This window comes from Paralichthys olivaceus, chromosome 23 (assembly GCF_024713975.1).
Source record: "Paralichthys olivaceus isolate ysfri-2021 chromosome 23, ASM2471397v2, whole genome shotgun sequence".
Taxonomy (NCBI): Eukaryota; Metazoa; Chordata; class Actinopteri; order Pleuronectiformes; family Paralichthyidae; genus Paralichthys; species Paralichthys olivaceus.
In genome coordinates, this window is record NC_091115.1 from 3729179 (window position 1) to 3756137 (window position 26959).

The 26959-nt window shown below is 45.6% G+C and overlaps 1 protein-coding gene across 13 annotated transcripts in view; it reads right to left on the reverse strand.

Moving 5' to 3' along the window:
* The window catches only part of ppfia2 (PTPRF interacting protein alpha 2), a 172525-nt gene that overhangs the window by 7533 nt on the left and 138033 nt on the right, over nucleotides 1–26959 (reverse strand). For 11 of the 13 annotated variants that reach the window (XR_011240068.1, XR_011240067.1, XM_069519333.1 and 8 more), the window contains 27 exons: nucleotides 25774–25875; nucleotides 24376–24540; nucleotides 23410–23484; nucleotides 21215–21325; nucleotides 18942–19163; nucleotides 17706–17852; nucleotides 15934–16068; nucleotides 15168–15251; nucleotides 14360–14491; nucleotides 14197–14259; nucleotides 13740–13831; nucleotides 13121–13253; nucleotides 12094–12311; nucleotides 10987–11227; nucleotides 10189–10218; nucleotides 9944–10074; nucleotides 9625–9806; nucleotides 9419–9509; nucleotides 6205–6286; nucleotides 5490–5690; nucleotides 3327–3389; nucleotides 2446–2478; nucleotides 2188–2363; nucleotides 1968–2065; nucleotides 1693–1868; nucleotides 1067–1135; nucleotides 29–182 (listed from right to left, as the gene is read on the reverse strand). Coding sequence is in view for 10 of the 13 variants with exons in the window: in XM_069519333.1 (XP_069375434.1) it covers nucleotides 29–182; nucleotides 1067–1135; nucleotides 1693–1868; nucleotides 1968–2065; nucleotides 2188–2363; nucleotides 2446–2478; nucleotides 3327–3389; nucleotides 5490–5690; nucleotides 6205–6286; nucleotides 9419–9509; nucleotides 9625–9806; nucleotides 9944–10074; nucleotides 10189–10218; nucleotides 10987–11227; nucleotides 12094–12311; nucleotides 13121–13253; nucleotides 13740–13831; nucleotides 14197–14259; nucleotides 14360–14491; nucleotides 15168–15251; nucleotides 15934–16068; nucleotides 17706–17852; nucleotides 18942–19163; nucleotides 21215–21325; nucleotides 23410–23484; nucleotides 24376–24540; nucleotides 25774–25875 (3406 nt within the window). In the remaining 3 variants the exon portion in view is untranslated. Of the gene's footprint in view, nucleotides 1–28; nucleotides 183–1066; nucleotides 1136–1692; nucleotides 1869–1967; nucleotides 2066–2187; nucleotides 2364–2445; nucleotides 2479–3326; nucleotides 3497–5489; nucleotides 5691–6204; nucleotides 6287–9418; nucleotides 9510–9624; nucleotides 9807–9943; nucleotides 10075–10188; nucleotides 10219–10986; nucleotides 11228–12093; nucleotides 12312–13120; nucleotides 13254–13739; nucleotides 13832–14196; nucleotides 14260–14359; nucleotides 14492–15167; nucleotides 15252–15933; nucleotides 16069–17705; nucleotides 17853–18941; nucleotides 19164–21214; nucleotides 21326–23409; nucleotides 23485–24375; nucleotides 24541–25773; nucleotides 25876–26959 lie in introns of those variants that run through there. The other 2 variants (XM_069519335.1, XR_011240069.1) reach the window with 2 other exon arrangements.

Consider the following 26959-nt stretch of genomic DNA (forward strand, 5'->3'; position numbering starts at 1 on the left):
CTGAAAAGGTGCAGATGGAGGTACTCACCCTCAGGGGGCAGCCTCCGAGAATGACCAGACGTGGTGAGACGGAAACCAGCAGGGAGAGTCTCTGCTGACCCGGGCATCATACTGATACCGTGAACATCTCTGGGCGGGAACTGTCGCCTCCATGATGGACCACGGAAATCTTTGTCGTCACACTGAGCGACAAAAAAAGGAAATCAGTTGTTTTCAGATGTAATGTATATGTATATGTATAAATACAGCCAGCGTGTTGTTTCACCTCTGTTCTTTTTGAGTGTACGTGTTAACTTGACAATTCGCTGCAGCTTTACGATGGCGCCACAACTTTGTGAGGTGAAGGTCAGAGAATTTCAAGATTTTACTCTGTATTGTGTGTGTGTGTGAAAAATGTTCTTGAAAAATGTTGGGCTGAATAATTTCGCAGTTTTAAATTGTTTTGTAATAAAGTCAGATATTAAATGGACTAACTCTTCTTTGCAAATCTTTTCCTAGTGGAAACGTAGATTCATTTACGGTTTCTGTAGAAGACCTTTCAAACAGTCCCTGCTTAAGTATGTTATCACCCGTCTTTCTGGAAACATGCATCAGCTTCTGTCCTAAATGAATTTTTCTGAAGGGCCAAATTGTTTTTCAGTAAAAGAAAGATTTGTCCTCTAATGAGAACCATTGGAGGTGAATCTCTCATCCAGGCAGGTTTGAGTGCAGGGTCTTTGTTTTACTGTTGATACTAACTGTAAAAAGCTTCACTGTCTACTTTCAAAACATTAATATAGAAATCCGAGGTCACTGTAAAGTTAATTGAGACGCAAAGTAGGATTTCAGCATCTTTAACAAAGGGCATGAATAATTCAGAACTATTACACCGACTGGACATGTAGGAAAAAAAAGAGTGTGCAGACTCCGGTTTTGTAAATGAGACATTTAAATACATAATTTATTCTTGTGAGTGTGAGCTAATAAATTGTTTGACCTCTTGAATATCAATAAGGTTGGTGGATGTATAATATTTGCAAAAGCTCCGGAATGATCGACACAGGCTCAGTTTGTTTTGACGTTTTACCTCGTCCAGCCTCCTGTCGGTGCCCAGGGCCAACAGATTATTGTACTCTCGCTCCAGAATCTGACGTGCCTGAGACAAGGAGGGAAAAATAAAAACACATTGAACACAGCGTCGGTTATTTTTAGCACAGGCTGCCGACACATTACGTTATTTGCACCGCGCATCCATTTTATCCGAGGGTAGAGGAGCGGCGAAGACTCGCAGGGCAGAGTGCCACGGTGACAGTTGGCAAATCTTCAGTTTCTGATTTCGACTGCAGCAGCTTCTGAAGGCTGATAACATTCCTCTATTTCTGGACTGGAGGTGCTGACAAGATATTTCTGTCCATGTTCTGCACCTTAAATGTGGCTGATGTTAAAAATAACTCCTTCACTGTTTGGTGATAGAAAAATGAGTCAAAATTCCAAACTTTACTTTTATTTATCTTGTGAATAAAATCTAATTAAAAAAACTTTAGATGTTCTCGGCTTCCATGAAGGAGAAACGTCAGTTAATCAAGTTTTATTTTCACCTTGAAATGTAATGAAATTCCTGCTGCTCTAACTATTGTCACCGGCAACTGTATTAACTAGTCCCCGTAAGGTAATTCATTATTTAAAATCCCCGGACTGACGTGACTCTAGTACCTGAGTGTTTTGATTGGGGATCTGGAGGAGCAGTGCCAGGCTGCTGTAGTCAAAGTTGTCGTCCAGTGCGACCAGTGCTCCGTGCACGCCGCTCTCCAGCAGGATGTTGGCGTAGTCCCTCAGGCCGATGCTCTGCACCCAGCGGATGACTCGCTCGTTGCTCCACACCAGCACGTCTGCAGACACAAGGAAGAAAATCATCACGTTACCATTTGAATCTCCCTCTTAAACATTTTGGAGGTGCAACGTTATTGTGTAATCTCGGTTCTACTCGCCTCTCATCTCATGCTGGCTCTGCTCCCGGCGTCTCTCCAGCTCCTTCCTGTCGTAGTTGAGCTTCTTCAGACCCATGATTCCGTACTGTAAACTTGTTCTGGAGTCACAAAAGGTCATGCGATTGAAAATAACTTCACAGAATTAAAACGCCCTCATCCTCATTTTACACGAGTTACTTCTACTCTCTGAAATCCACTCATGCTTTTCTGTCCTGAGTACCTGTGGAAGCTGTCCACCATTTTGAGGTGCACCCTCAGGTCCTTCTTGGTGAGGTGATCCAGCATGCGGGCGTCCACCAGGCACTCCATGAAGTAGCTGCGGTACTGAGGTAGTCCTAGACTGGGCAGCCACTCGTTCCCTATCCACTCATGGTTCATGTCGCCATAGGCCAGAGTCTGAGAGGAGGAGGACACGATATTCATTCAGAACCTCTAAAGAAAACTCTTAGCTGATGTTTGAGCAGAACCAGTGTTGTACCTGTGCCCAGCTCCCCTCCTCAGAGTCTGATTTCTGGATGAAACACAAGGAAAAGAAAAAACAACGCCATGTGATCGCTCTGAGACAAATCCTGCAGCTGCAACCAGAATAACACAAGTACAGCCGAACCAACCGATGACATTACATGCTGAATTTAAAGTTATGGACAAATCAAGCAGGGCGGGTTTAACGTTGCTACTGTCTGATAAATGCTGCACAATATTCTTAAGTTACCCAGTGTCCAGTCGGTTGTCTAACTCCTACGTCTACAAGAAAACCAGAAGGCAGAAGAGACTTTCCTCTTCCCAAACCTTGAAAAATCCACAAGCAGCTTTCAAGACACAGTAAATAGCTCGAGATAACGGTTGAGTAAAGGAAAAAAGCAGAAATAGCTCAAACCTAAATGGCGTCTGAATTGCTCTCAGGGGGCGTCTTTTACTCTCAGATGTTGCCTGACCCGACAGTTTGCATTTTGGGGAAAAAAAGGATCCTAATGGACTAAAATTGTGTCCCTGGAAGAAATGGTTCAAGATTGGCTTTTAGGTTTGTTGTCCCTGGAACCAGATAGGAGGTTCAGAATATCCCTGTACGTCAATAATACATGTTGATCTCTATACGACGGGAGCGACAGCCTTATGAGGAAACACTGAAACACAACGTGGAGACAGTTTCTTGCTCTTATTACAGATGTTCACTGCACGTCAGAACTCTGTGTTAAATTCTGCATTTCACATCTAACTTCTTCAGGAGGAAAAGAGACAAGATCCACGTCCACAGATCCCCGACGGAGTAAACCAACGCATGCTTCCTCTTATCAGTCATTTAATCACACACACGACTGGTAGGGAAAGAGAAGGGGTGAGGGACACAGGGGGACTGACCGTTTTGGACGGGGCTGCCATGGTCTCCATCTCCTCATGGGTCACCCATACATTGCCTGACGGCTACAGGGGGCAGAGCCCAAGAGACAGAGCAGCAGCAGCAGCAGCAGGGTTGGTAGTAGAGGTCCGGCAGGAGGGGCAAGCAGTGTTAAAGAAGAAGAGCAGCACCACTGTAAGCCAATAGTGTTAAAGCATCACAGTCAGATGATGACCTGGCCCCTGAACCCACCGGGGGTCAAAGGGCAAATACAGAGAACAAAAACCACAAACAGTACCGGGAACATGTTCAGCTACAGTCTGTGATGGACGAACACAGAAAACACAGACAGTGGCCGTGCACGACAAGACAGAGTGAATGAGTTAGTACCATGAACGTCAACACACACGTGAACCACACATGTTCCTCTGCAGAGGTCAAATCAGTCAAATCACAGGAAACAACCCTGACTCCAGCAGCGTTAGCCATGAAATCATATTATCTCCATCTGCAGATGTTTGTCATGTTTGTTTTGTTCATAAAGAAATAACCACCACACTAACGTCACATCATGAGAGACAGATATAAGACAGGTCTCTAAAACATGGCTGCAAAATCCTAGAGTCAGATTTGTCTCTTTTGTAATTTGTGTGAATGACCCTTTAAATGCTTATTCCACTATAATTATTGTCCGTGTTGTTGTGTAGCGGCGGTCAAGACTGTAAATAAAGATGGACGACATGGAGACTCACAAAAGTGACCCCCCCCCCCCAGTGGCTGGCTGCTGTACTGTCATCTTTTTTTACAGTCAATGGTTTGAACATGGACTTAATGCACGAGGGGTTATTGAACGAGTGATTCCTTCCTCTCTCTCTCTCTCACTCTCTCAGTTTTCTACTCGGACAAACACAACAAGGTCAGTTAACTCCCTCCGTTAAACGCACGGGGGTTTTAATCGTGACAACAGGCAGAAGCTCCGTCACAGTCGGGGGAGTTTGTCGCATGCTCCATAATGAAAATTTCATGAAGCGAAGCCAAGTGGCAGAGGAGAGGGTGAGGTAAAGAGAGGGGGGACACAGGGGGGGATGTATGAGAGAGAACCAGGAGCTTATGAGTTATGGCGGCTACATGCACAGATGTTATTGTATAGAAGTTCTGAGCACACAACTTGTCGTGTCTGTGATGTACGGTCTGCGTAGTTTGTGCACCTCCAGTATAAAACACATCGTCTATCGTTCAGGAGCAGCAGCGTCCTTAGAGACCATGTGCAATTACCATGACAACAGGGAGCAACGAGCTAAATTACAGCTGGTGCGATGTTTTACACATCAGGCCGTCACCGACTCCCACTGTCACACACACGCCCTTAATGCTGGGATATAAATAAAAGTATCACTGACACGTGGGCGGGGAGGTTATTATTATTGTTGTTGTTGTTATTATGTCGGTGCAGCGCCAATCACTTCCTGTCACCCACCTACAGGGGCGTCACCCGTGTGTGGAGGAGTCGTGCATGTGAGCAGAGAGGATGTTCAGTCGTCATAACATTCGGGCAGAGCTGCTCTGGAGGAAGAAATTCAATTGTTGTTTTTAACATTAGCTGCCTGTTAGCTTAGCATGAAGACAGGAAAGAAGGTAAACTGCTAACGAGGCTCCGTCAGTGGGACTTAACGCACCGACCGGTCTAAGACACGACTAACGCAAACTAAGTAAACATGATTTAATCATCTTTACTCTTTTACACAGATTAAACAGATGAATCCATCTTAACTTGAGCTTTCATCGATTGACCTTGAGTTTTATAGTTAAAAACTCATAAGTCTTGATGTGGGTTGGAGGTCAGTGATTGTACTTTATCGATCGCTCCCTGACAAAGTTAATAACTATATAATTGTCAATAAACCAAATCTAAAAAAGATGTGGGATCTTTAGGAGGTGGTGATTTTTACTGAACGTTTGGACAGAGCCGTTCCTCCTCGTCCACTCCTAACGCTAAGCTAATCAGCTGCTCCTTTGTAGCTTCATATAAAACAGAGCGTTGTTCATCTAACGAGCAAATTTCCCAATGAATTCTCTGAAAGACTCAAATTAAAACTGTCCTTCCTCCAAACGTCTCCAGTAAATGTCTCTTGAAGACTGAACTGTCTCTCTCTCTCTGTGTCCGTCACGTTTTCCATTGGACTCACGGTTCTGGAGGTGGGCGGGGCTGAGGGGCTGGTGAGGGAGACCATTTCCTGGATGGCCAGGCGGAGTTTGAGCCGGTGCAGTGGGTTGCTGATGCCGATCTCCCTCTGGATCTCGGTGTCGGAGAGCGCCGACATGATGGCGCCGCTCTTCACGTTGGCTCGGCACGCCGCCACGTACCACGCCGGCATCCCCAACCACAGCTTTGCCACACGGACGGGAGAGGAAACAAAAAGGGAGACACGGAACGTTGAGTTGAGCGAGACTGAAACTAGACAAGTTACAAATAAATATTTTTAACACCATCCTAAATTTCAGCAGAAAGTATTTTTAGGTTTTAAGAAAGTATAAATAAAACCCTACATTAGATGAAAATATTACACTTGATTAATTTCATGACTCTTTTAACTCCATGCTGATTGGTGAACATTCATGTGGGAGATAAGAGGGGTCAAGATTTGGCTTGTGGCTGTACCTCCTCCTCTAAACATTAGGGGGCAGTAGTGTTCCTACATGTTTTTCCTTTTTCTCCTCCAAAACTCATCACAAGTTGTTTATTCTTAAGATCAGTGAAGTTCCAACACTCATCATTGTAACGACTGAATAATTGACTCAGCGATATATAAAAGAGCCGTGACGAATAAAGAGCCTTTTAGAAAACAGTTGAGTAACTTCAGATATTCCAAGAACGGTCCTGTGGATTTTTACTTTTCTTACCTCCAGCCAGGCGACGACAGTGGGGCCGTCCCATTGGGCGAAAGGTAAACCCTTTCTCCTGGCCTCCTCCAATAGCTCGTGTCTGAGGGCGGGGACAGAGGAGACCGGGTGTGAACACGTGAAGCTGAGCATCGTCATCATAAACACATTCACTCTGATATAAAACCACATCATCTTCAACCCTCGTCCCTGCACACTGTGAGACGCTGCAGCGACACTGTCGTCACCGTGTGTGCGTTTGTTCACACCACACCGAGGAGCGAACCCACAACATCTCACAAATAAGAGCTGAGCGGGGCATTGTTTTATCATCCATCCCTCGAGAGAAACACACTGTAGCTGCACTCAGACACACAAACACACACTGTACGTGCACACAGACTCACACAGGCTTTGCTTTATTTAAACGTCACTGACTACATCGTCGCTGTCATACTGTATTTTTAATATTTACTTTTAGAAGATGTGTATCCTTGGATATTTATATTAACATTATTTCATGGTATTTTTTTTGCACATTATTAATTTTCTAACTCTCTTAGGTAGTCATCTTATTTTTCTCTTGTTCATTTTGTAAGATTTTAAAAATATTTAGGCTCTTTTCTGCCAAAGTAGTGAAATAATGCAGAGATCTTTATGAATGAAATAAGCCATGTGTAGAAAGCTAATATCTATGTACGTGCTCTCCGAGTGCCCTTCTCGTATTTTCTATGTATGTTTTTAAAATCTACACATAAATACACAAAGGGCTGAAGTTCTGTGTCGTACAGCAGCCGCTCGGTGAAGTCGGACACTCCAGCGGCTAATCTGAGCACCGCTGCCCCTCTCATCCCAGTTCATCCACTCAGGAGTTATTCTGCTGAGAGAGATTTTTCTTTCTCTGCACTGTTACTTTACTTGATGCAGTTTGTGAATAATGCAGCAGGGCATTTTTATTTTTATTTTTTCAAAGTAACTTTTCCTCTCGTTTTCCTGAAATGAAACCGGGGAGAGGGGTCGATTTCGATTGCCGACCCGCTCGACGGCGAATGGACGCTCGCGGTCGGTCGCGCCGAATCCTCCCACACTCGTGGAGAACGGCCTTGGAAAAAAAATAAATAAATGCCTGACAAGCTGAGGACACACTCACACCCACACATAAAAACAATGCCACTTCTTATTCTATTTAGTGAACACATTTCATAACAAAAAGAAAAAACTGAGTCAACAACCCATTCCCTGAGTATGTTGTCAAAGATCTTGACAAATGGAAGGAGTGGGATTCGTAATAACATGATAACAGCGTCGAGGGCCGCAGCCGTGAAAGGCCACTTAAATACAGGTGACAGGAGAAATGTGTTCATCCAAACACAACCGGGTACATTCACTGTCTATCGCGGGGAGATAGCTCATGTTTTATGTTCAGGTCGGGTCTAATGCATGGAGAAATACATCCACTGAACATAGCTGGGGGAGAAGGGAAGTAAGGAAACAGTTATGATAAAATCATACCAACAAAACATTCCCATAACCAGAAAATGCAGCTGGTTATTTCACACAAATAGAGAGAGAGAGACACGTATAAGGAGAGGAAGACATTCCGGGTTTGAAAAATTGGACTCCAGTGTTTTTTGTTTTTTTTAGCGGCGGCACATTCTCTGTCCAGCCAAGGATGCAGCTGCTGAAACTGAACTGTAGAAAGGGGGGGAAGAAACGTCTTCAGATGGTAAATGAAGAAGGAAAGAAAGAAAGCAATGGTGTAGTTAACAGCCATGAAGGAAGGAGAGAGAGAGAGAGAGAGATAAATAGATAAAGAGACGTCAGCTTTGGCACTGGTCATTCAGGAGATAAGGGGGGGGGGCGTGGCGACAGGATGTGGCGGACAGACAGGAGAGATGACAGACAGGGCGGTATGGCTGAGACAGTTTTCATTATCCAGGAGCTCAGTTTCACATCCTCACAACTTACCCGCTTTGTAAGAGTCAGAGGGTGATGAGAGGGAGAGGAGGGGGAGGAGAGGAAGAGAGTCAAAGAAGAGAGAGAGAGAGAGAGAGAGAAAGAGAGAGCGACGGGGGGGAGACAAAAGTACACACATGTTAATGAGTTAATTGGCATTTAATCCGCGTGGATCTCAACAAAAAAAAAACGCACAAACACGCACTCGCACACGTAGACTTCACAATGGAGGGCATTCGTTCGCAGGAGCATCTGTAGACCAGTCCAAACACGTTGTCTTCTACAATGCAGTCCTGACCACATCTCGTGCAGCAGAGGAAATGAGAAATGCACCCCCCCTCCCCCCACCCCCACCCGCCGTCCATGACCTCACGTTCAAATGCTCCGTTACATTCACATATTTGTCGTTAGGGAGGAAAAACAAAAAACCCACAACGAGACCACAGCGGCATTGATCGACTCAAGATGCTGAAATGGAAATAGTGCAGGCAGCTTAATGGCATGCAGCGTGGAGGAGGAGGCGCCAAGATGCAAGGTGGTGGCGGCGGCGGTGGTGGTGGAGGAGGCGTGGCTTTAATCCCCGGACACTGCTATGAAGGAAGTCGGCGCGGTGGAGGAGAAAACAACACGTTTGTCAACATTACGAACGAACAATACTCGCTATTGACCGATTACATGGGGGGGGGGAGGCAAAGTTATTCGTCATGACAAGTCAATGTGCACTTCGAGCGAATGACATCCATCATTTGGCACTGGGGCATGGCAAATGCACACACACACACACACACACACACACACTCTGTCTGAAAGATAGAGAAGAGATATTCCCCCCCGTTTTTTCCTAGAGGGCAGAACACACCCAGCCTGGCAGTGAAGCGTACTCTACGGACGGCGTGTGTTGGGAAACAGCCTCCAAATTGAAGAAGAAGCTTTGTGAGATTAATTGGCTTTTCTGCTCGGATCAATACTCTGACTTTGGCCGGTGCGTCTGAACACAGTGGAGCTGATCTCTGCTCCTGGATACTGATCCGGCCGCTCTATCGATCCGGCTCCCAGTGTCGTGGTGTTACATGTGGTAGAGTACAGGTGCAGGAGGCGGACGCTAACGCTACGGTTTGTATAGATCTAAACATCCTCCAGCCGGACGACTTCCAGACTTTTGGATATGATGTGGTCATTTGATGATGAGCCACTATTAAAGAGACTATACTGCCAGGGTGACATTTCTGTTCTGAGGACCACTGAGAAGGGGCGGGGGTCCGTTTGAAAGACAGCTTACTTCTTTTTCAACCTGCGGTCCTTCTCGGCCTGAGTCCCCAGCTTTCCCACGCCCATGTCCTGGCCGGCCATGTCCGGGTCCATCATGGTTGCTGAAAAACGGAAGAAGCAAGTCGTAACTTTGTTTTGAGACGTGCTGCGTTAATCAATATGTTATTAAAACTCCACCACACACGAAGAAGGAAAACCTCTCCGAGCACCAATCACCTTGTGGATCGACCATGACCTGTCTGTGTGCCAGGTGAGCCAGTCGGCCTTTCTCCTTCTTGCCGAACAGCCGCCCGATGGACGACTTGATTCCCTTCTTCTTTGGCTGCTTGTGGAGGGAGTCTTGGCTGCTGGCGACGCTGCTCAGGGCGCTGGCCTCAGCCTCCAGGGAGGCCACGATCCTGAGGGACGCCACAAGACGGCATGTTTGAGAGACGATTTCTCAAAAGGTCAAAACGTTGTTGATGAAAACAGACGTTTCATGTTTCACACTGTTCTAAAACAAATGAGCTTATTCCTCCGTACGGCTGACACCTACCCTCGAGCGTCATTGTGCGAGGAGGCTGGCAGTGTGTGTGTCATTCGGACTGTGCGTGGCGTTGGAGGGGGGGATGTCTCACACTTGATGGTGGCTTTGTCCTCGCGACCGTCCTCGTCCACCGCTGCTATCTGGAAGACGAAGACACAAAAAAAAAAAAAAACATGAAACGTGATGCTTTAGGCCGAGAGAAGCTTCTTATTTATCCAGTGAGTTAGTGTCACATTAAAAATCACAAGACGAACCTTTCTCCTGTGTTTCCTCAGATCGCTGGGCTGTTGGATGTGAAAAGGAAAAGACAACTGTCAATATCCTCATGTGACAGAATGGACAGAAACACGTTGGTAACTAACGAAAGACTCGTTGGTGTAAACATCATGAACCATTAGCGGCTCGTGAGCCTCTAACTAACACCAGAGCATCAATTCACAGATCGATACAAGTGGGACGGACGCAGATCAGAAAACAAATCATTTGACCAATCGATGAATTCACATTCCTGTGAGAGCGCCTGAAGAAAATAAAGAAGTCCTCCCCTCACATCCTGGGATGTGGAGGCGTGTGTGAATATTTTTGTCTTCCACTTTGTTGGGCTCATCTGGAGCGTCTGAGCCTCCGGTCGTTGTAGAGAGGAACTCAACTGATCGTCTATTCTGAGACGTGTGTGTGTGTGTGTGTGTGTGTGTGTGTGTGTAGGCCACCACCCCGTGACACCTGCACATGTCAGCTGACGGAGCAGAACACTTTCTGTCATCACTTTTCTCTGCACGCAAATTTAATGCAGCAAGTCTTCAAAGATTAACGTGTTTACTGTACAGCCGAGCACGCAGGGATACTCGTTAGATTCCAACCTTCCTCCTCGTTGTACTGGTTGGAGAGAGAAGATCTGCACATCCTGTGAAAGGATTTTATTTGTTGTGGTGATGGTTGAGCAGGAGGCTCCTTAAATCCCCACAATCCAAGAGGATCGAAAGCCTGAAGAAGATTCTGATCGTCGGTCAAAAAAAACCACTTTGGGAGAACGACTGTGACGTGAAACTCACCAGTGTCATGACCCCCATACGCTCCATGTCTCGAGCAGGACTCCGGGGATCGAGTTTGGGGGTGGAGTGTCCGCTGGGTGGGGAGGAGGAGGCCAGGGAGGAGGCAGTGGCCGAGGCAGTGATGGAGGCTCCGTGGTGGTGCATTCGGGCCAGGTTGAGCCCCTCCAGGCTGACGCTGGCCACGCGATTCTCAATCTCCTCCGCCCGCAGCTCCGTGGACTCCTTCTCCTCCTGTATCAGCCTGGGACATGGAGAGAGGAGGAGGAGGAGGAGACGCGATGAAAAGCTGCTGGTGGGTTTTGTTGCCTAGTGTGTTATTGTAAATATCTTGAACAGCTCAAATATAAATGATCTCATGTGGTTTAAAGCTGTGCATCATCCTGGATTACTCAGACTGATCAGTGACACCACGATAGAGTTTGATCCACGAGAGGCTTTGGATACAGATTTCTGGAGATTTGCATCTAATTCCAGTAAATAAGACAAACTAATTAAAGTCCACAGACAAAAATAAAAGGGCTGAAAGTCAGGTCATTAGTTTTTAACCCTGCCCCGGGTCCGGCTCCGTAATTAGCTGAGCGCTCGGCTCCACAGCTGCATGATCACTATAGTCTGAATTAAAGCTTCCTGGAAGAAATGTGACACTTTGTAGATCAGCGAAAGCGCAAACGGCACATTAAGAACCCTTGAAATAAAGAACTCTGTGAAATTGTGCCTGAGGTTATGAATACGTAGCAGCGCGGGATAATTACAGCATTAACAAGCAAGAAGCAGATCAGATTTCCAGAAACTCAGAGTTCAACAGTGATAAGAAATGTGATATTAGAAGAAAATACACGTCTCTAGAACATATGACCATCACGCTGCAGGTTTCTTTCTGATAAAATACACATTCTGAAGCCAAGGATGAGTTAGAAGTACTGCGAAGACATAATAAAACCTCAATGTCAGAAACATGAATCCCAAAGGGCTCAGCTTTCTGGGACACCATCTTAAAACCACATCACGTGCTAAGTGGATTTGGAGTCAAATGGATTAAGAACGCAATAAGTGAAGGAAGCAGATCGATGTGTCTGGCGATGATGATTTTATATCTTAAATTTGTACCGAATCTCCTTGTTGATGGCGTCCAGCTGCTCCTGCAGCATCATGGCCAGAGTTTGTGCGTCGGAGTGGCCGCTGGGTGAGAGCAGGTCCATGGAGCTGAACAACGTTTCCCTGTCGTCGTCGTCGATGTCCGACATCTCGGTGTCGCTCTCGAAGTGGTGACCGCCCAGAACGCCGAGCTGCTGTGAGCGCCACTCGTGTTCCCCGAGAGATTTAGCCTGACCAAAGACAAACACGGACAGATTATGAACATCGCAGTATATAAATAAACTGCGCAATCCTGTTTATGTAGTATATATATATATATATTACTGCAATTTGAAAGTATATGTTTTCACTTTTGTTATTTCGTTTGTCAGAGCCAAGTGGATTTCCATGAATCCTGGTGAAAGGATGAGGTAACAAACGAAAACTCCTTTTAAATCTCTCTCAAAGACACATTTTTATAGCTTTCTCCTCGTTCTGATCTATTTTAATCATTTTATAATGTTTTATTCTATCTTCTTGTTTTTACGCTTTTCTCCTCTGTAACTTTTTTTTATTTCTGTATCTGTGCTGTTCGATCTTCAAATTGCTTTTTAGTGTTTCCTGTTGTTTGCCTTTATATCTCGTAAAGCACCTTGTAACTCTGTTGTTAAAGGTGTCATATAAATGAGGTTCATTGTTATTATCATTATCATTTAGGCAGGGACTCTGGGTGGTTTTCTCTCCTCCCATATAGTCTCTACTATGTTTCAGTTAAAAGTGGTTTAAAACATGGAGGGATTCTGAACTAAACCAAAGGACAAGATGTTAATCTGATTGTAGAAACCTCAGCAAAGGTTAATGATATTACCATAACGACGACTTTCCTTTCAGGAGTTTAATCCTTACAGCCTCAGGGTCATGAGGCGGTTTCTACGAGCTGCACCAAAACATAAAACCAATAAACCATCCCTAGACTTAAAAATGTAGTTATACTATCAGAGGTAGTAGAAGAAGAACGGCGATGGAGGGGCAGACACAACGGACGCCGCCGCCGCCTCACCTTGGTTTCTCGCAGACCCACCCGACCTCTCCTCGGCCGGCGGATGACCTTTGCCGAGCGATAGTGGTCCGACTGGGTTTCAGCCAGAGATCCCAGAGAGAATCGAAGCTCGGTGGACGTGTCCAGATGAGACCTGAGAGAGAGAGAGAGAGAGAGAGAGAGAGAGAGAGAGACACGTTTTATTAAGTAACACTGAATCTCAAGTCAAATTCGTGTTCAGATCCTAAACGTGGATTTTGCCTGAGCTGTGAAACTGATGACAAAAGATGAGGTTGTGATGTTCACAGTGATGTCAATTAAATCTGGTGTTTTCTCTGGTTCCTCAAGCGAACACGACTGTTCAAGTGCGTACTTCTGGAGGGATCAGAGTTTTTAATTATCCAAACTGTGGAGATTACCGCAGTAAAAACATCAGTGTGGTAGTATTAGAACTTCATGCGTCATGAAAGGAAGCCGGGAGACATCCGAGAAAAAAAAAGGGGAAAGAAGTCAGTAACACAAGTGTTTTTAACAATAGCTCAGAGATAAAACAGAGAGTTCGTTCACACACACACACACACACACACACACACACACACACACACACACACACACACACACACGCACACGGACAGTCTACCTTGACAGGGTGGGTTCTGTGAGGGAACCTGCCCTCAGTCTGAACTGGTCGATCTCCGATCTCAGTTTCTCAATCTCCTCTGCCAGATGCGTCTGGGAATAACAGGTTAACAACAAGTCAGTGTGTGTGTGTGTGTGTGTGTGTGCGTGTGTGTGTGTGTGACGTTAACGTGCCCTGTGAACAATGATTACAGTGCGTCACCCAGCAGTCATTAGTGCACGTCAACAGTGTGTCGTGGCTCGTGGAGCTGATTAAATTCATATTGATGAAAATGACACTCTGATTCTTTCTGCGCTGCTCATAAAATTCATCTCATTACCCCCCCCCCCCCATGCGAGAGCTCATAAATATTCAGCAGCGGGTTTATAAAAAATTTAACTAAAGCAAACCAACCTCATTACTTCCTTGTTATTAAACTGGCAACCTTGTGTAAAATGCTGATAAAACATCAACCTACTTTTTCGTGGATCGAGTCCTCGTATTGTTTCCTGTAACCTTCCGAGTCCTGGATCAACACGTTCTGTGAAGAGACGCGGAGAGACGGAAGAAGAGGTGAGGAAATCCATCCCTGACGTTTCGTTTTTTAAAGAACTGATTTTTATTTGTTTCTTATATTGAACCTTCTCCTCCAGAGCTGCCATTCGCTCCTTGAGGTGAAGCTGCAGCCGCTCGTTGGACTCTGTGAGGAGTCTGTCCACGGTGTCCGACAGTCGCTTGTTGTGCTCCTCGTTCATCTTTTCTCTCTGTCGGGCCTGAAGGAAGAAATGACACAAGGGTCAAATATATAAAGACTTTAAAAACACCTGAAATGATTAGAAAACTGTTTATTATATTATTTAGTGCAGTAAAAATCATATTTACGGCTCTATACTCCCATCAGTTATCTCATGAAAAAGACTGACAGGTTGGGCACCGCTGCTTTAAAAGGGAAAAATAAATGTCTTGTCTTGGGTGAATGGTTTCGGTGTTTATTTCTGAACTGCCTCTCAGCGTAGAACAAGTCTGACTTTTCTTATTCAGAGTTTAAATCATCTGTTTAACCTGCTCAATGTTGTTTTTGGACCTCGCTACCGTGGTTCTGGCGTCAGAAGCCCGAGATGACAGAATCGTCGTCCATCTTTATTTAGACTCTGTGTTGTGAAACCTGTGTTTATCTTTGTGTATTCTGCCGTCACCCAGCTCCACGGAGAGAAAAGCATGAGTCTGAACCGTGCCGATCAACTTATCTGACATTTTCAGATGATGCTGTAGAACGTGACTGTGATCGTGTGAAACCATTCTGTCAGCAGAGTGTGACAGACAATGAATCTGTGAAGTTCCATCGATGACGGCGTGCCAACAATCAAAGTCGCTTGAAGCTGTCCCGCTCATCACCGGAGCGGCTGCCCGGTTAACGCTGCCTGGCATGACGCCTCCGCAGTGACTCACCCTCAGCAGCTCCTGGTTCTTCTCCTCCAGCTGGCATTCCAAGTGCCTCATGCGCTCCTCGATGCTCCCGTGACGCTCCTCCGCCTACACATGGATCAACAGCATAGACAGAACAAAAAGAGGGTACGATGATCTGCCTTGTTTGACGGCCGAGAGGGCGACAACAAAAAACAAATACAAAACAAAAGCAGTGGCAACGACACAAGCCAAAGCCTCTACCCCAAACTCAAAGATGGAGATCTATTATTTCAAGCAGAACTGGAGAGAGAGAGAGAGAGAGCTGGTTGAAACAAAGAGTGACAAGAGGAAAGATGGAGAACGAGGCCACCAAAGGACAGAATGGAGGAGGAGGAGAGCCGCTCCAGCACTGCCAAGGATGAGCTCCAGCCAGAAGAGCCATGCAGCTGTCCTATGCTGGTAGAACAGCCAGAGCAGAGTCCCAGTAAACACGCTCGCCACACAACACTCGATAAATGAATGGAATCTGCTCCCTGCAGGAGTTGGCAGTAGCTGTGATGCCCTGTGGGTCTACCTTCCTAAGAATGGAGTTCATGTCTTGGAGTTTAGCTTCCATAACAAAGTGATAATCATCGGGGGAGGAAGAGGAGCTGGAGTCGGACTACGTGGCCGAGGAAGAGGAGAGGGACACGTTGAAACGTCATGACACGACACCATGTGCACACTTACACAACAAATCTAGAGAGGAGGGCATGTGTCACATCATGTGCGTTGATATATGTGTGTGTGTGTGTGTTTGTCTTCCTACCTTTGTGAGGGCCGCTATCCGCTGGGCCAGTTCGGCCTCGACCTCCGGCAGCGTCTCGGCCTTCCTCATGGTCTGCTGGAGCTTCTGCTCCGCCAGCTCTAACCTCTCCTGGAGCTGCCGGTTCTTCTCCTCCATCTGCACAGGAGCAACATCGGAATGAAGTTATTTCAAGACAATCTGTATTTCATCCTTTCCTCCTGTGCATGGTGGAAAACAAGCTCGGAGAATGTGCATTAATTGAGACGACGGGAGGAGATGAAGGACATGTTGCGGTGGCTGAAACAACGAAACTGAATTAAAACGTACTTGTAGAAATAAAGATCTGGTTCTTAAACTAGTCTGTGCAGCTGGTGCAAAAATACAAAATATGGCAACAACAAAAGAACAAACAGTTTTTCTTTCTCTGTGAATCTCATCCCTCTTTTCCTGGTGAGGTCTCCTGGTAGAAAACAGAACCACAGATATCCGTCTCCAGCAGGAGAAGCGGCTGCTGGCAGTTTGCCTCGACCCGTCTTTCAAAATAGCACCGTGACAGTGAGAATAGCAGCAGCTCTGCACTCGCCAAGAATGACGGAGGCAACTATTACTCAGCAGAGAAAGGCGATCGCCCCGATTATACATTCGGATACAGCACCTGCCATTAAAAAGATGGAGAAAAAACCAATCGTTCAGTGACTCTGCTCCCTAAAGCTCCGGGCCTGGCAGCTCAATATCCAACGATTAGACTGGACCGGGCTGGAGCTGCGTCGTGTTGTTTGTGTGTCACTTATATTTTCTGTCTGAACCTGTGTTACCATGCCAGCGGTGTTTGAGACGACACTGGGGTGGAAGCACCACAGTGTGTTTTTGTTGCACCATCCTCCCAAGCTGCCCTCCCGTCCGCACTCTTTCATCTCATCTCGTCGTCCCTCTGTACCGACGGCCAAGCTTCCACCCGCCGAACGAGTCATCTTCAAACATCGGCGGCCAGATCCTGGGGCTCATCCGCTGGCACAACAGCAAGTAAACTCATTACGCTACCAACGAGTGTTTATGTGTGGTGAACACTTTCCTCAAACTTTCCTTTCTTCCCCTGCGGTGCACCGTTCCTGGACTTTGGACTTTTTTTTAACTTTGCAGAACTTTTACATGCACAAACAACCTACATGATACGCTGGAGGAAATAAAACCGAAAAAACATCCCACGTCTCCTTCAACAGATCATCGCTTGGTGTCTACTTCCTTTCCATCAAAGGTGAACGCTGCTCCTGCGTCTCGTGGCATCTACGATTTCTTCTGCTAACGTTAATGTGAAATTCTTTCTCTCCCTCCAGAGCTCAGCTGGTGCTCGAGCCTGTGCCAATGAAAACATCATTCAGTCGTGTATGGACGGGCAATTTATCTAATTGGCTGCAATGACTCACAGAGAAATCATCAAAAAAAGAGGAATGAATCCGCGCCGAGGTTCGATCTCATCATTAAGCGTTCCATCAATTATGAGGACGGGTTTGAGCCGAGTGCATCTGCTCAAAGTAAACATTAGGGTTGAATTATCAGAGTTCCTTCCCCGGCAGTAATTTCCTCTGACATTATCTGACACAATGTCAAGAGCTTCTCTCAGAGCAGCAGCTCTGAAGGCCTCCGCTCACTGACACAACCCGCTGCACGGACGCTTCATTCTCCTGAATCCAGTGAAACTCTTGGAGAACGTTTGGCTGTGAACGGTACAAGACCACAAAATCATCTCAATAGAGTTCTAGGAGCAAATTATAAAAAACACAGAAGTTGCCGACCTGTCTGAGGAACGCCTCCTTATTGGCCAACTCATTCTCCAGTTTGTCGTTGATGTCGTGCACCGAGGTGGACTCTCGCTGGGCGCTCAGATAGCGTTTCTCCAGCGTGACGATCCGTTCCTCCATGTCCTCCTTTTGACACATGGCCTGCACACACACACACAAACACACGCACATTTCAGGAACGGCAAAACACAACAGCAAACAAGTGAGTGATCTTATACATCTGAAGAAATCCTGTGTGATCGTGTACATAAAAACCACAGAACAATATTATACACGTGAGTTACACATCGAGAGCTGAATAAACCGTGCAGGAGTAATAACATGCAGCCGCTCTGATGAGACCACGTTCTCCAGCCCACAATCACTGCTCCGGTCTGTCGGCAATCAATAATGATTTCAGCTCAGGGTCTGAGGAGATCAGCTTATATTTGTAAACAGTCCACTTCAGCAGCATTCACCTCACATATACAAGTATTGAGTGGACTCATGATTGGGCTTGTTATTTTCAGTTTAACACACAAACGTTCTCCAGCTTGAGAAAGAGCAACTGGTGGAGTATTGTGTTGAGAGGAAAAGAAAATTCAGAGAGGTCGAGAATGAAGTCTGAATATAACAAGCAAGTCATCATTTTACAAGAGAGAAACAAGTTCTTTTGTTCTGGATGTGTTTTTTTGTTCTCGTGATTTGTTTTGTTGTTTATTTATTTATTTTTCTCTTCTTATTTTGTCGTGAAGCAGCTCGAGCTGCATTTCTCGTGTGAGAGGTTCTACATCATAATGTTGGTGTGCGTCCTTGAGAAGTGTTCATATAATATAAAACCTCCTGGGGTCTCCTCATCTGCATGTTGCAATATATAAATATGTATATACACATATCTATAGTGTGTTTATAATATTCACTCGCTTGTGTTTGATTGTTCTACCATGATGATCCATGTTAATAATTAGGATTCTATAAATCTTTTTTATTTGTTTGTACTTAAACAAAGCAGGGTGCATTGAATTGTGTGTGTGTGTGTGTTAGTGTGTGTGTGTGTGTGTGTGTTAGTGTGAGAATCATAGACACACAGAGGGAGGGAGAGTGTGAGTGTGGATGCTAATAGAAGCTTTTTTTAGGCCGCTGCTTTCTTTGATGTCTCTCTTGCGACTGTTATTCCCTTTGCAAATATATTTGTGAGAGTGTGTGTGTGTGTGTTTGTGTGTTTAAGTGAGTGTGTGTGTGCGCTGTAACCTCTTTGATGTCCCTCTGGTACTTGTTGTTCATCTCCTCTGACTTGATGAGGTCCTTGCGTGCGGTCTCCAGCTCCTGCTCCACCTCGGAGACCCTGGAGGAGAGCGACGACATGCGCTCCTTCATCTGGGCCAGCTCGTAGTTCTGCTTCTCCAGGAGGTCCTGCAGCTCCACCACCTGACTCGCCTCATGGGCCGACTCCAGGGAGCCGTTGGACAGGCGCTGAGGGGGAGAGACGGGTGAGGAGGGCAGATAACAAAATCAATATAATCTCCTCTCTGTGAGAAGAAATACTGAGGTTATTGAACTATTTGGTTCAAGAGAAGACGACAAGAAGAGAAATTAAAGTTTGGGACTTGACTAAAATCATAAAGATAAATTCAAACTAGATCTTAAATTTCTTTGATTATTGTCTTGTGGTTGTTTAGTGTTTTATAAACTCATATAAGCTGGGCAGCATTTGGTGTAGGACACTTTATAGAGTACATAAAAATCTTTCAATAAACTGTTTTGACCTCTTTTGTAAAATCAGTAAAATGTTGACGTTATCCAAATTAAAAACTGAACCAGATGGAAAAACAATCTTCTGATTTCCCATCATGCTCTGGTTTCCTGCCGTGCACTGAAGTGGGCGTTGACAAATCAGGTCTAGCTCCCATTTCTCCTTCTGAAATTCTCAAGGCTTTGATTTTTCGGAATGAGAACCGCTTCGGATTCAATTGGAGAAATTGCTTTGACACTGACATTCGTGATATGATGAGGTTTAGCTGGGTTCTCTCTGCATGAGGTAGATTAATGAGGGGGAGGACGGAGAGACGCAAATCACACAGGGTCGAGAATGAAGTCAGTAAACAACTTGACAATAAATAAACACAGTCGAGAGAACTGAACGCAGCTCAATTTCCTTTATATCAATAATCTTAGAAAGACTGTTGCACAAATTGCAAATAGTACGTTAGAAAGAATACACAACTAAATTGAATGGATTCTTCCGTGACCCACATCCTTTCATGGAAATCCTTTCAGTAGTTTTTGTGTCAAACCAAAACACAACCTCCTTGACGAAGGTAGAAAGTAACTGAGTGAATCAGTTCATCTGACGAGTGAGAGGAAATGATTCTAATCCACGATATGAAAACTTAAAGAGGCGCAGCAACAAGCCTCACGTGTCACAACTGCATTAGCTGCTTATCAGGAAGATCCAGGTCTGCGCTGAGGGTCTGAGAGCTCCGCGGGTCAATATGCACTTCAGGAGCCACACTCGTCCCGACTCCTCCGCCCCCCCCCCCCCCCTCGCTGACCCCGTTCCCACCTGTCACATCGGCGCTGTCGCTCCGCTCCCTCGGCCCGTCTGACTGCGGTGACATTGAATAACTAAGCCCTCCTCCGTCTCACAACAAGGTTACAGGTCTGTCAGTCCATTGACCAGAAGAAACACTCGTTGCAGCAGAGTGCAATTTCTTTCTGCAAACTTAAACGAAAATATTCTCTGCTTTTTATCTTCACAGACCAGAGCAGCCGATAGCCGTCTCCTCATTAGCACACACACTTTTCATCTTTTCATATCCAGGCAGGTATCCTCTGTGAGACGCTGCTTTGGGCTCAGGGGGTTGGATGTTTTTTTCCTGATATCGAACAGCATCGCATCGTGTAGTGAACCTGGACGCTGTTACACCCCCCCGCGTCTTTAAATTAATAATCAAAAAGGGGGGGAGGGGGTTGTATTCAACTATGCAGAAGCACGTGTGCTCCTGCATGAAATGAGGAGCGGAGGTCACAGCGAGAGCTCTCACAGCCCCTCCAGGAATCCTGCAGAGCTAAATGTGTCATCAAAACCTGTCAATAAACGTTGTCATATTTGAATAATAAGTGTGTTTGCGATTACAGCAGCAGGGGGAACAGACTGTACATGAGCAGGAACCAGTTTTTATAATATCACAGAATCCAGCGGAGGAGACGAAACAGTGATTTTGACGCTGAATATTTGAGATCAGTGTATAAAAGTAAATCATGTATAATGCACATGATTAATATCATGATAAATTTACCAATATGAGTCATATTATATTTGAGGATGGAGAAGCTTGTACATAATAACGTCTTTACAATTTGTCTTGTTTAATGATTATATCGGATATTAACTCCATAAACACAAACTAAAATATACTTTCACCACCAAATTTCTTCCTGGTAACTTCAAATAACCTTTAAGGGCTTGTGATTTGAAAACTGTAAAAATTGTTCCTCTTCATATTTTGATGTCAGTTGCTCACCTTGCTGTGGACTTTCTGCTGAGCTTCACTCCCCTCCAGTAAGTCGTCTGCTCCGTCTCCAGACGCCACCTTCCTCTGGATGTGAGCATTCTGTTCCCGTAAGGCCACAATCTGCAGGACGGGGGGGGGAGAAATGAAACACACATTAAGTAAAGTCAGGATTCTCACACACTGCGCCTTCACATGCTCCTGAGAAGGTCCAGTTCACTGAGCTGTGAAGTCGTTGATCCCACTTCGGCGTGTTTGTGTGATTTACATTCAAAAACATTTCACAGAGTTTCCGAGTTTGGATGGTGTTTGCTTGCATTTTCCCCAATTCTGATAAATTCAGACACAGCATGAACTTACATGGAAATAATGTTTTGTGAAAATCGAGATGACACATCTGAGTTTATACTTTAATGTCTATATATATATATTATAGAATTCCATATGTATACTTAATACTCCTACAGTATAAAGTTATATCTCATTATTTTAACAACGGCTTAACAATGCCTCCGTACGTTTCCGCGCCGTTATTCTGAAACTGTCTAATTCCTGCTGCTCGGGGATCAAACACCGCCCGCGACATGAAGGAAGGTGACAACTATCAATGAATGGAGCGCGACAGATGCAGCTCCAGCTGTGAAGTTTGAGACAGGACAAGTTTGCCAGCTGCAAAATAAACACGGTGCCTATTGTTTCTTTTTTTCATTCCTTCTTCATGTTGTTGATTTACCTCCCGTCAAAGCCAGACGAAAAAGAAAGGACAGGATGCAAGCATCAGAATTTCCTTATCTCTCTTCAGCACCTCTGGGATGAAGGAGGGATGGGTGGGAGGTGGGGGGAGTTTCCAAAGATTGATGTTGTCAAGGTGAAAAATGTGGACGTGCAGGACGCTGGTGCACTGCGCTTAAATTGTAATCGATCATACACTATAAAGACACACACACACACACACTCTGTGAAGAAACTTTAAAGAAATAATAATGTTATATTTATTTTACTATTATTTATTATTATGTATTTATCGACTGAAACTAAAATTCTTATCTTGCTCTTATTTTTGACCATAATGTTCAGGACTAGATTTAATGGAGTATACGCTCCTGAGCTAAGCTTGACGTTCGGCTCTATGTTGTTGTCTTTACCCCGGCAGCCAAAGACGGACTGGTACCAGCGCTCTATTCCAAATCAATTACCAGTTCCCCGGCTCGCAGCAGCTCCCGGCTCCCCGGAGCCTCCGAGGTGTGGACATGTCTATTCTGCGAAGCCGGTTTAACTGCCTCCTTACCTCTGCCGCCTCAACAATCTAATCACTCATCGGTCCGCCGCGCTGACAAGAGCGAGGTGTTAACCATTTAAGAGCGCCGGCCTTGCAGATGTGCAGCATTGTCTTTCTAACCTTGGCTGCTGTGATGTGAGACGTTTCAAGTGTCCATCGCAGAGAGTGTGTCAGGGACATAAGAGTTAAAATAAGACGCAGAGTTTTAAGGAGTCAGACGTCTGTCACCTTTCTTTTAAAAACCTGTTCCTGTTCTTTCACTGTCTCACAGATCTTATCCCTCTTCACTACCTGTCTGTCCACTCACCTCCCAACCTCTCCCTCTTTCTGCTTTTCAGTCCTCCCTCCCTCCCTCCCTCCGTCCCTCCTCTGCCCATCTTCTCGCAGACGTTCAGTGTCTGACTGGCTGTGAAGTGCCAGCCTGAGGGTTTTTTCTCAGCCCGTCCGCAGTGTGAGAGCAGCTCTGGCACTTCAGCCGAGCAGGAGGCTGACAGGAAAGTTAGGCCACCGCAGGAAGTGACCACTCGTCTGTCGGCGCGGTGCTTCAGTGTTTTGAAAAGATTAAGAGGCGCAAGTGATATAATGTTGCTGTGGTTGTGGTGCATGATCTAAAAAACTAAATCCAACACTAGAATTCAGTTAGGGACAGAAGTTCATTTTCTGACTGTATTGACCTTTGAATTCAAAATCTACAATCTAGAATCTACAATCTAGAAATGCATCAGCAAGGAGGTCGTCCTGAGCGGACAATCAGGACAACAAAGCTGTTTCCATCCAAGTTAGACGTCTTCGATGTTGTTCCCGTTCATATAGCATGTATGTTTCTATCATTCCTTCTCCCTGTTTCATGATTGGTATAGTTATTGTTAGTTAGTCCATCCATGATTAAAATATATCATAACGTTTGTGACCTTGTGGTAATTCTTACCTCCTGATTGGCTGCTGTAAGCTCCTCCTCCAAGGCGGACACCCTCTCCAGTGACACCCGTAGTCTCTCCCTGACCTGAAACCCAAAACAACCAAACACACATCACGACCAGCTTGTACATATATGTATGATCTATTTATATTCGCTCTGAGATGGATCACACAGCTCCTTTTTCACAGTTTAAATTCCAGTCTGGGTCGTCGAGCATGAACAGAGCGGAAAGAAAAAGCAAAGCGTGTCCGCTCCTCCTCCCGTATCTGAACAATAACACTCTACAGTGGCTTCAAAGCAGCGACATGAGGCTGTTATTTCTTTTAAAGCACCGGTTGCTGGGAGGAGATTCCCCTCCTGCGCTCTCCCCTCGTCGCCTGTGAACTCGGATCATATTTGTCCTCTTCCAGGGTTGCTGCTGCTGCGATGGAGCAATTACTTGCACCGCACCATCACTGCTGCGGCCCAGTTGCATTCCAGGATTAGAAGTTAGCTAGGGTCTGGGGTGTGATGGGACCCCCACCTCCACGGGACAGCTTTTATTCCCTTGCCAGTGGAGAGGCTGTGGACATGATTTTACGGGTGCGGCTGAATGGATAACAGGGGCGGCGGTGATATCACACGGGGGACGGAGGTCATAAATTTGCAGACTGTGAGGAGGCAGGTGAAATGATGGTTGGGACGTGTGGAGGCTAAAAGCATCAACAGATACCAGGAGGACACAGATAACGCTGCAGCGCCAATGTTTGCCACGTTTAAGTATTAGCTGGTCGATCCATCTATATGAAAAGACATATTCATACTTTCAATGTGTGTTTTTACTTTTGAAAGTTAACATGATTTATCTAATGTTCGGACACGTCACTGTCCACAGTCTGTCCATTGCTGCAGCTCCTCTTTTCAGCCTCTGCCTGAAACACTTTCAGCTCCTGCCTGTTGTGATTCATGTGACGGATGTGCATCGTGCAGACTCACCTTCTCATCGAGGGCTTTGTGGTGTTCAAACAGGGACTTAAGAGCTTTGAGGACCTCGACTTCGCTGGAAACTCCTGAGGGAGACTGAGCCTGACGCTTGACCACCGTCATACGAAGCGACCGCTCGTGTCTGGACACAAGACACTCCAGATGTTCCAGCAGGAGCTGAGGACACAGACGGGAGAGATCACTTAATAGACTTAATAGAAATATTTACAACACATGGATCACTTTTGAGAAAAGTTGATTTGACGTGTGCTTTGACTTTTTAGTTTGTTCCATATCTAGTCCACTAACATGGAGGAGTCGGGTCGATGATCTCTTCTGCAGCCTGTCACCAGGGGGCAGTGAAAAGGCTTTGTGGGACCGTGATGTCGTCCATCTTTATATTCAGTCCACGTGCTTGTCCCAAACAACCATATAGTTTCCACTGCTCCTCAGTCCGCTCACTGCCCACACATGCCTTCCAACATTCATTAAAACCTACCAGACACGAGAACCAGGCTTAATTAAAGTTTGCCTGGTAATTGCCCATTTGAGGATTTGAGGTGATAATAAAGTGAGACAGTGAGAATGACTCTGTCCTTGTTTCCTTGCGCCTCACCTCCCTCTCCTCCTCCTTTTTACGCCATGTTGTGCTTAAATCTCCTGCCTTCACACCCAGTGAAGAGAGACGGTGCAGGAAAATCCTCACTTCATCAGCACAGGGAGGGAACACAGGGTCTTATCTGTGCAGAGCAGAACAGCAGAGTCTGCCTACTGCTTCAAAAATAAAATAAATACTTGTCATTGAAGATACAGGACTTCAGCCCCACAAAATTAAGCTGAGCCACTAATGTCTTCAGTTGTTGGAGACGCTGTGAACTGGACGCTGCGGAGCATCGATGCCATTTGGACGTTTCATTGTTGAGCAGTCGTTCATGTGAAGCTGTGAAATAAGTGGGGACTCCGAATGTGGGGAGCTAATGAGTTGTGTCTGGGCATTGGAAACACACTGTGTGCATGGCTGCTTCAGTGCGTCTGCAGCCGAAAAACCGGAACCCACCAGATAGCTTAAGCTTCCTCTGGATGCCGTCTATCACAGTGTGCAGCAGGTTTTTCAGGGTTTTTTTTTTTTTTTTTGCAGCTGACATAAAAAATTTGGGGCAAGTTGGGAAAGTTTGCACAAGTTTCCCATGGAGGATGAATTTGGAAGAATCGGGCGTCAACATTTCTGCCATGAAAATGGTCAAAACAACAGTTTGACTGGTTGTGATGTGACTTTCATTTGTTTGGTCTGCATCCATTCAGAACAGAGAGAAAGCTCAGTGTTTCTTTAAATCAGTGGCACAAGTTATGGTGGATTAGCATAGAGAGTTTAGTGAATGTTTTCAGGATGTGTGTGGAGGTCGTCCTCACCCTGGTGTTGTTCCTCTCCGCTTTGAGCTCAGAGATCTCCTCCTCTTTCTCCAGCAGCTGCTCCCTGCAGGCGTTCAGCTCCTTGGTCAGCGCAGCAAACTCCTGCACAACAACAATAAACAGGGGAGAAGGGTCAGCATCGCCCTCTGCAGCAGCCCTGCATCGTGCACGGCGCAGTGACGCAATACTTCAAAAACAGCCGAGCTCGGCAGATGTGTGCTGGAAAGTGAAAATACAACAACAAAAGAACAAAATCACCATGAACAACTTCTGATGTAACTGGGGAAATCAAGTTTGATATTCTTAACGCTATAATCGTTCACATACAACCATTTTTGGGGATTGACTCGTGGTTCAGGTGTCGTGGATTTACACCTGCAGTGCAGAGCGGCAGGACGACTGAGGCCTGTGGAGCGTCCTGGCTGTGCAGTCGTACAACAAGCTGATAACGACACAATGAACAACAGCTGAGGAGACGCGCTGAGGCTGCGACGCAGCAGCGTGTGTGAAAGGCTGCAGCACCTTATAGGTCAGAGAGATCACGTACCGTGAAACTGAAATTCACAGAAAACAAAAAGGCCGAAACATTATATAAACATGAGTTTGAAACAGTGCCGTGCTCTCCTCTGCCAAACCTCTCGATCCGTCTCACTCCATCTTTCTGCAGATGGATACTAACAAAAGGTTTAAATAAGCCTGAACTACATTTGTACACCAATTAGAGCCTGATCACGCTGCTGCTGCTGCTGCAGACACACACCCCTGAACTCCAGCCACAGAAACACCAGCACTGAGATGCATATTTCTAATTCACGAATCCACTCAGGGGATTTTGAGCTATATGTTGACAACGCTGTGGTAAACAAGCATCAGAGGAGGAGAGACAGCCCGTCACTCAGGACGACTTCAAACCTTTGTCCCTGTCACCTCCGTCTGAATAAAGCAAAGACAGAAACACGCAGGTGACGTTAGAGACGACTGTCGAAGTCTGACAGGGGGCATCCTTTGTTCAAATCCATGCAACTCAAAAACTAACATGCACAGTGTCGGATTTATGAATCACAAGAGGGAAAACGTGACTATTTATCTGAATGTACGTCTGCAGAGTAGAGCAGGAAAATCTTACAAACAATGTCCTGCTTCAAAATATCAAGGGGATCAGTTTATATTTGAAGAATTACGGAAA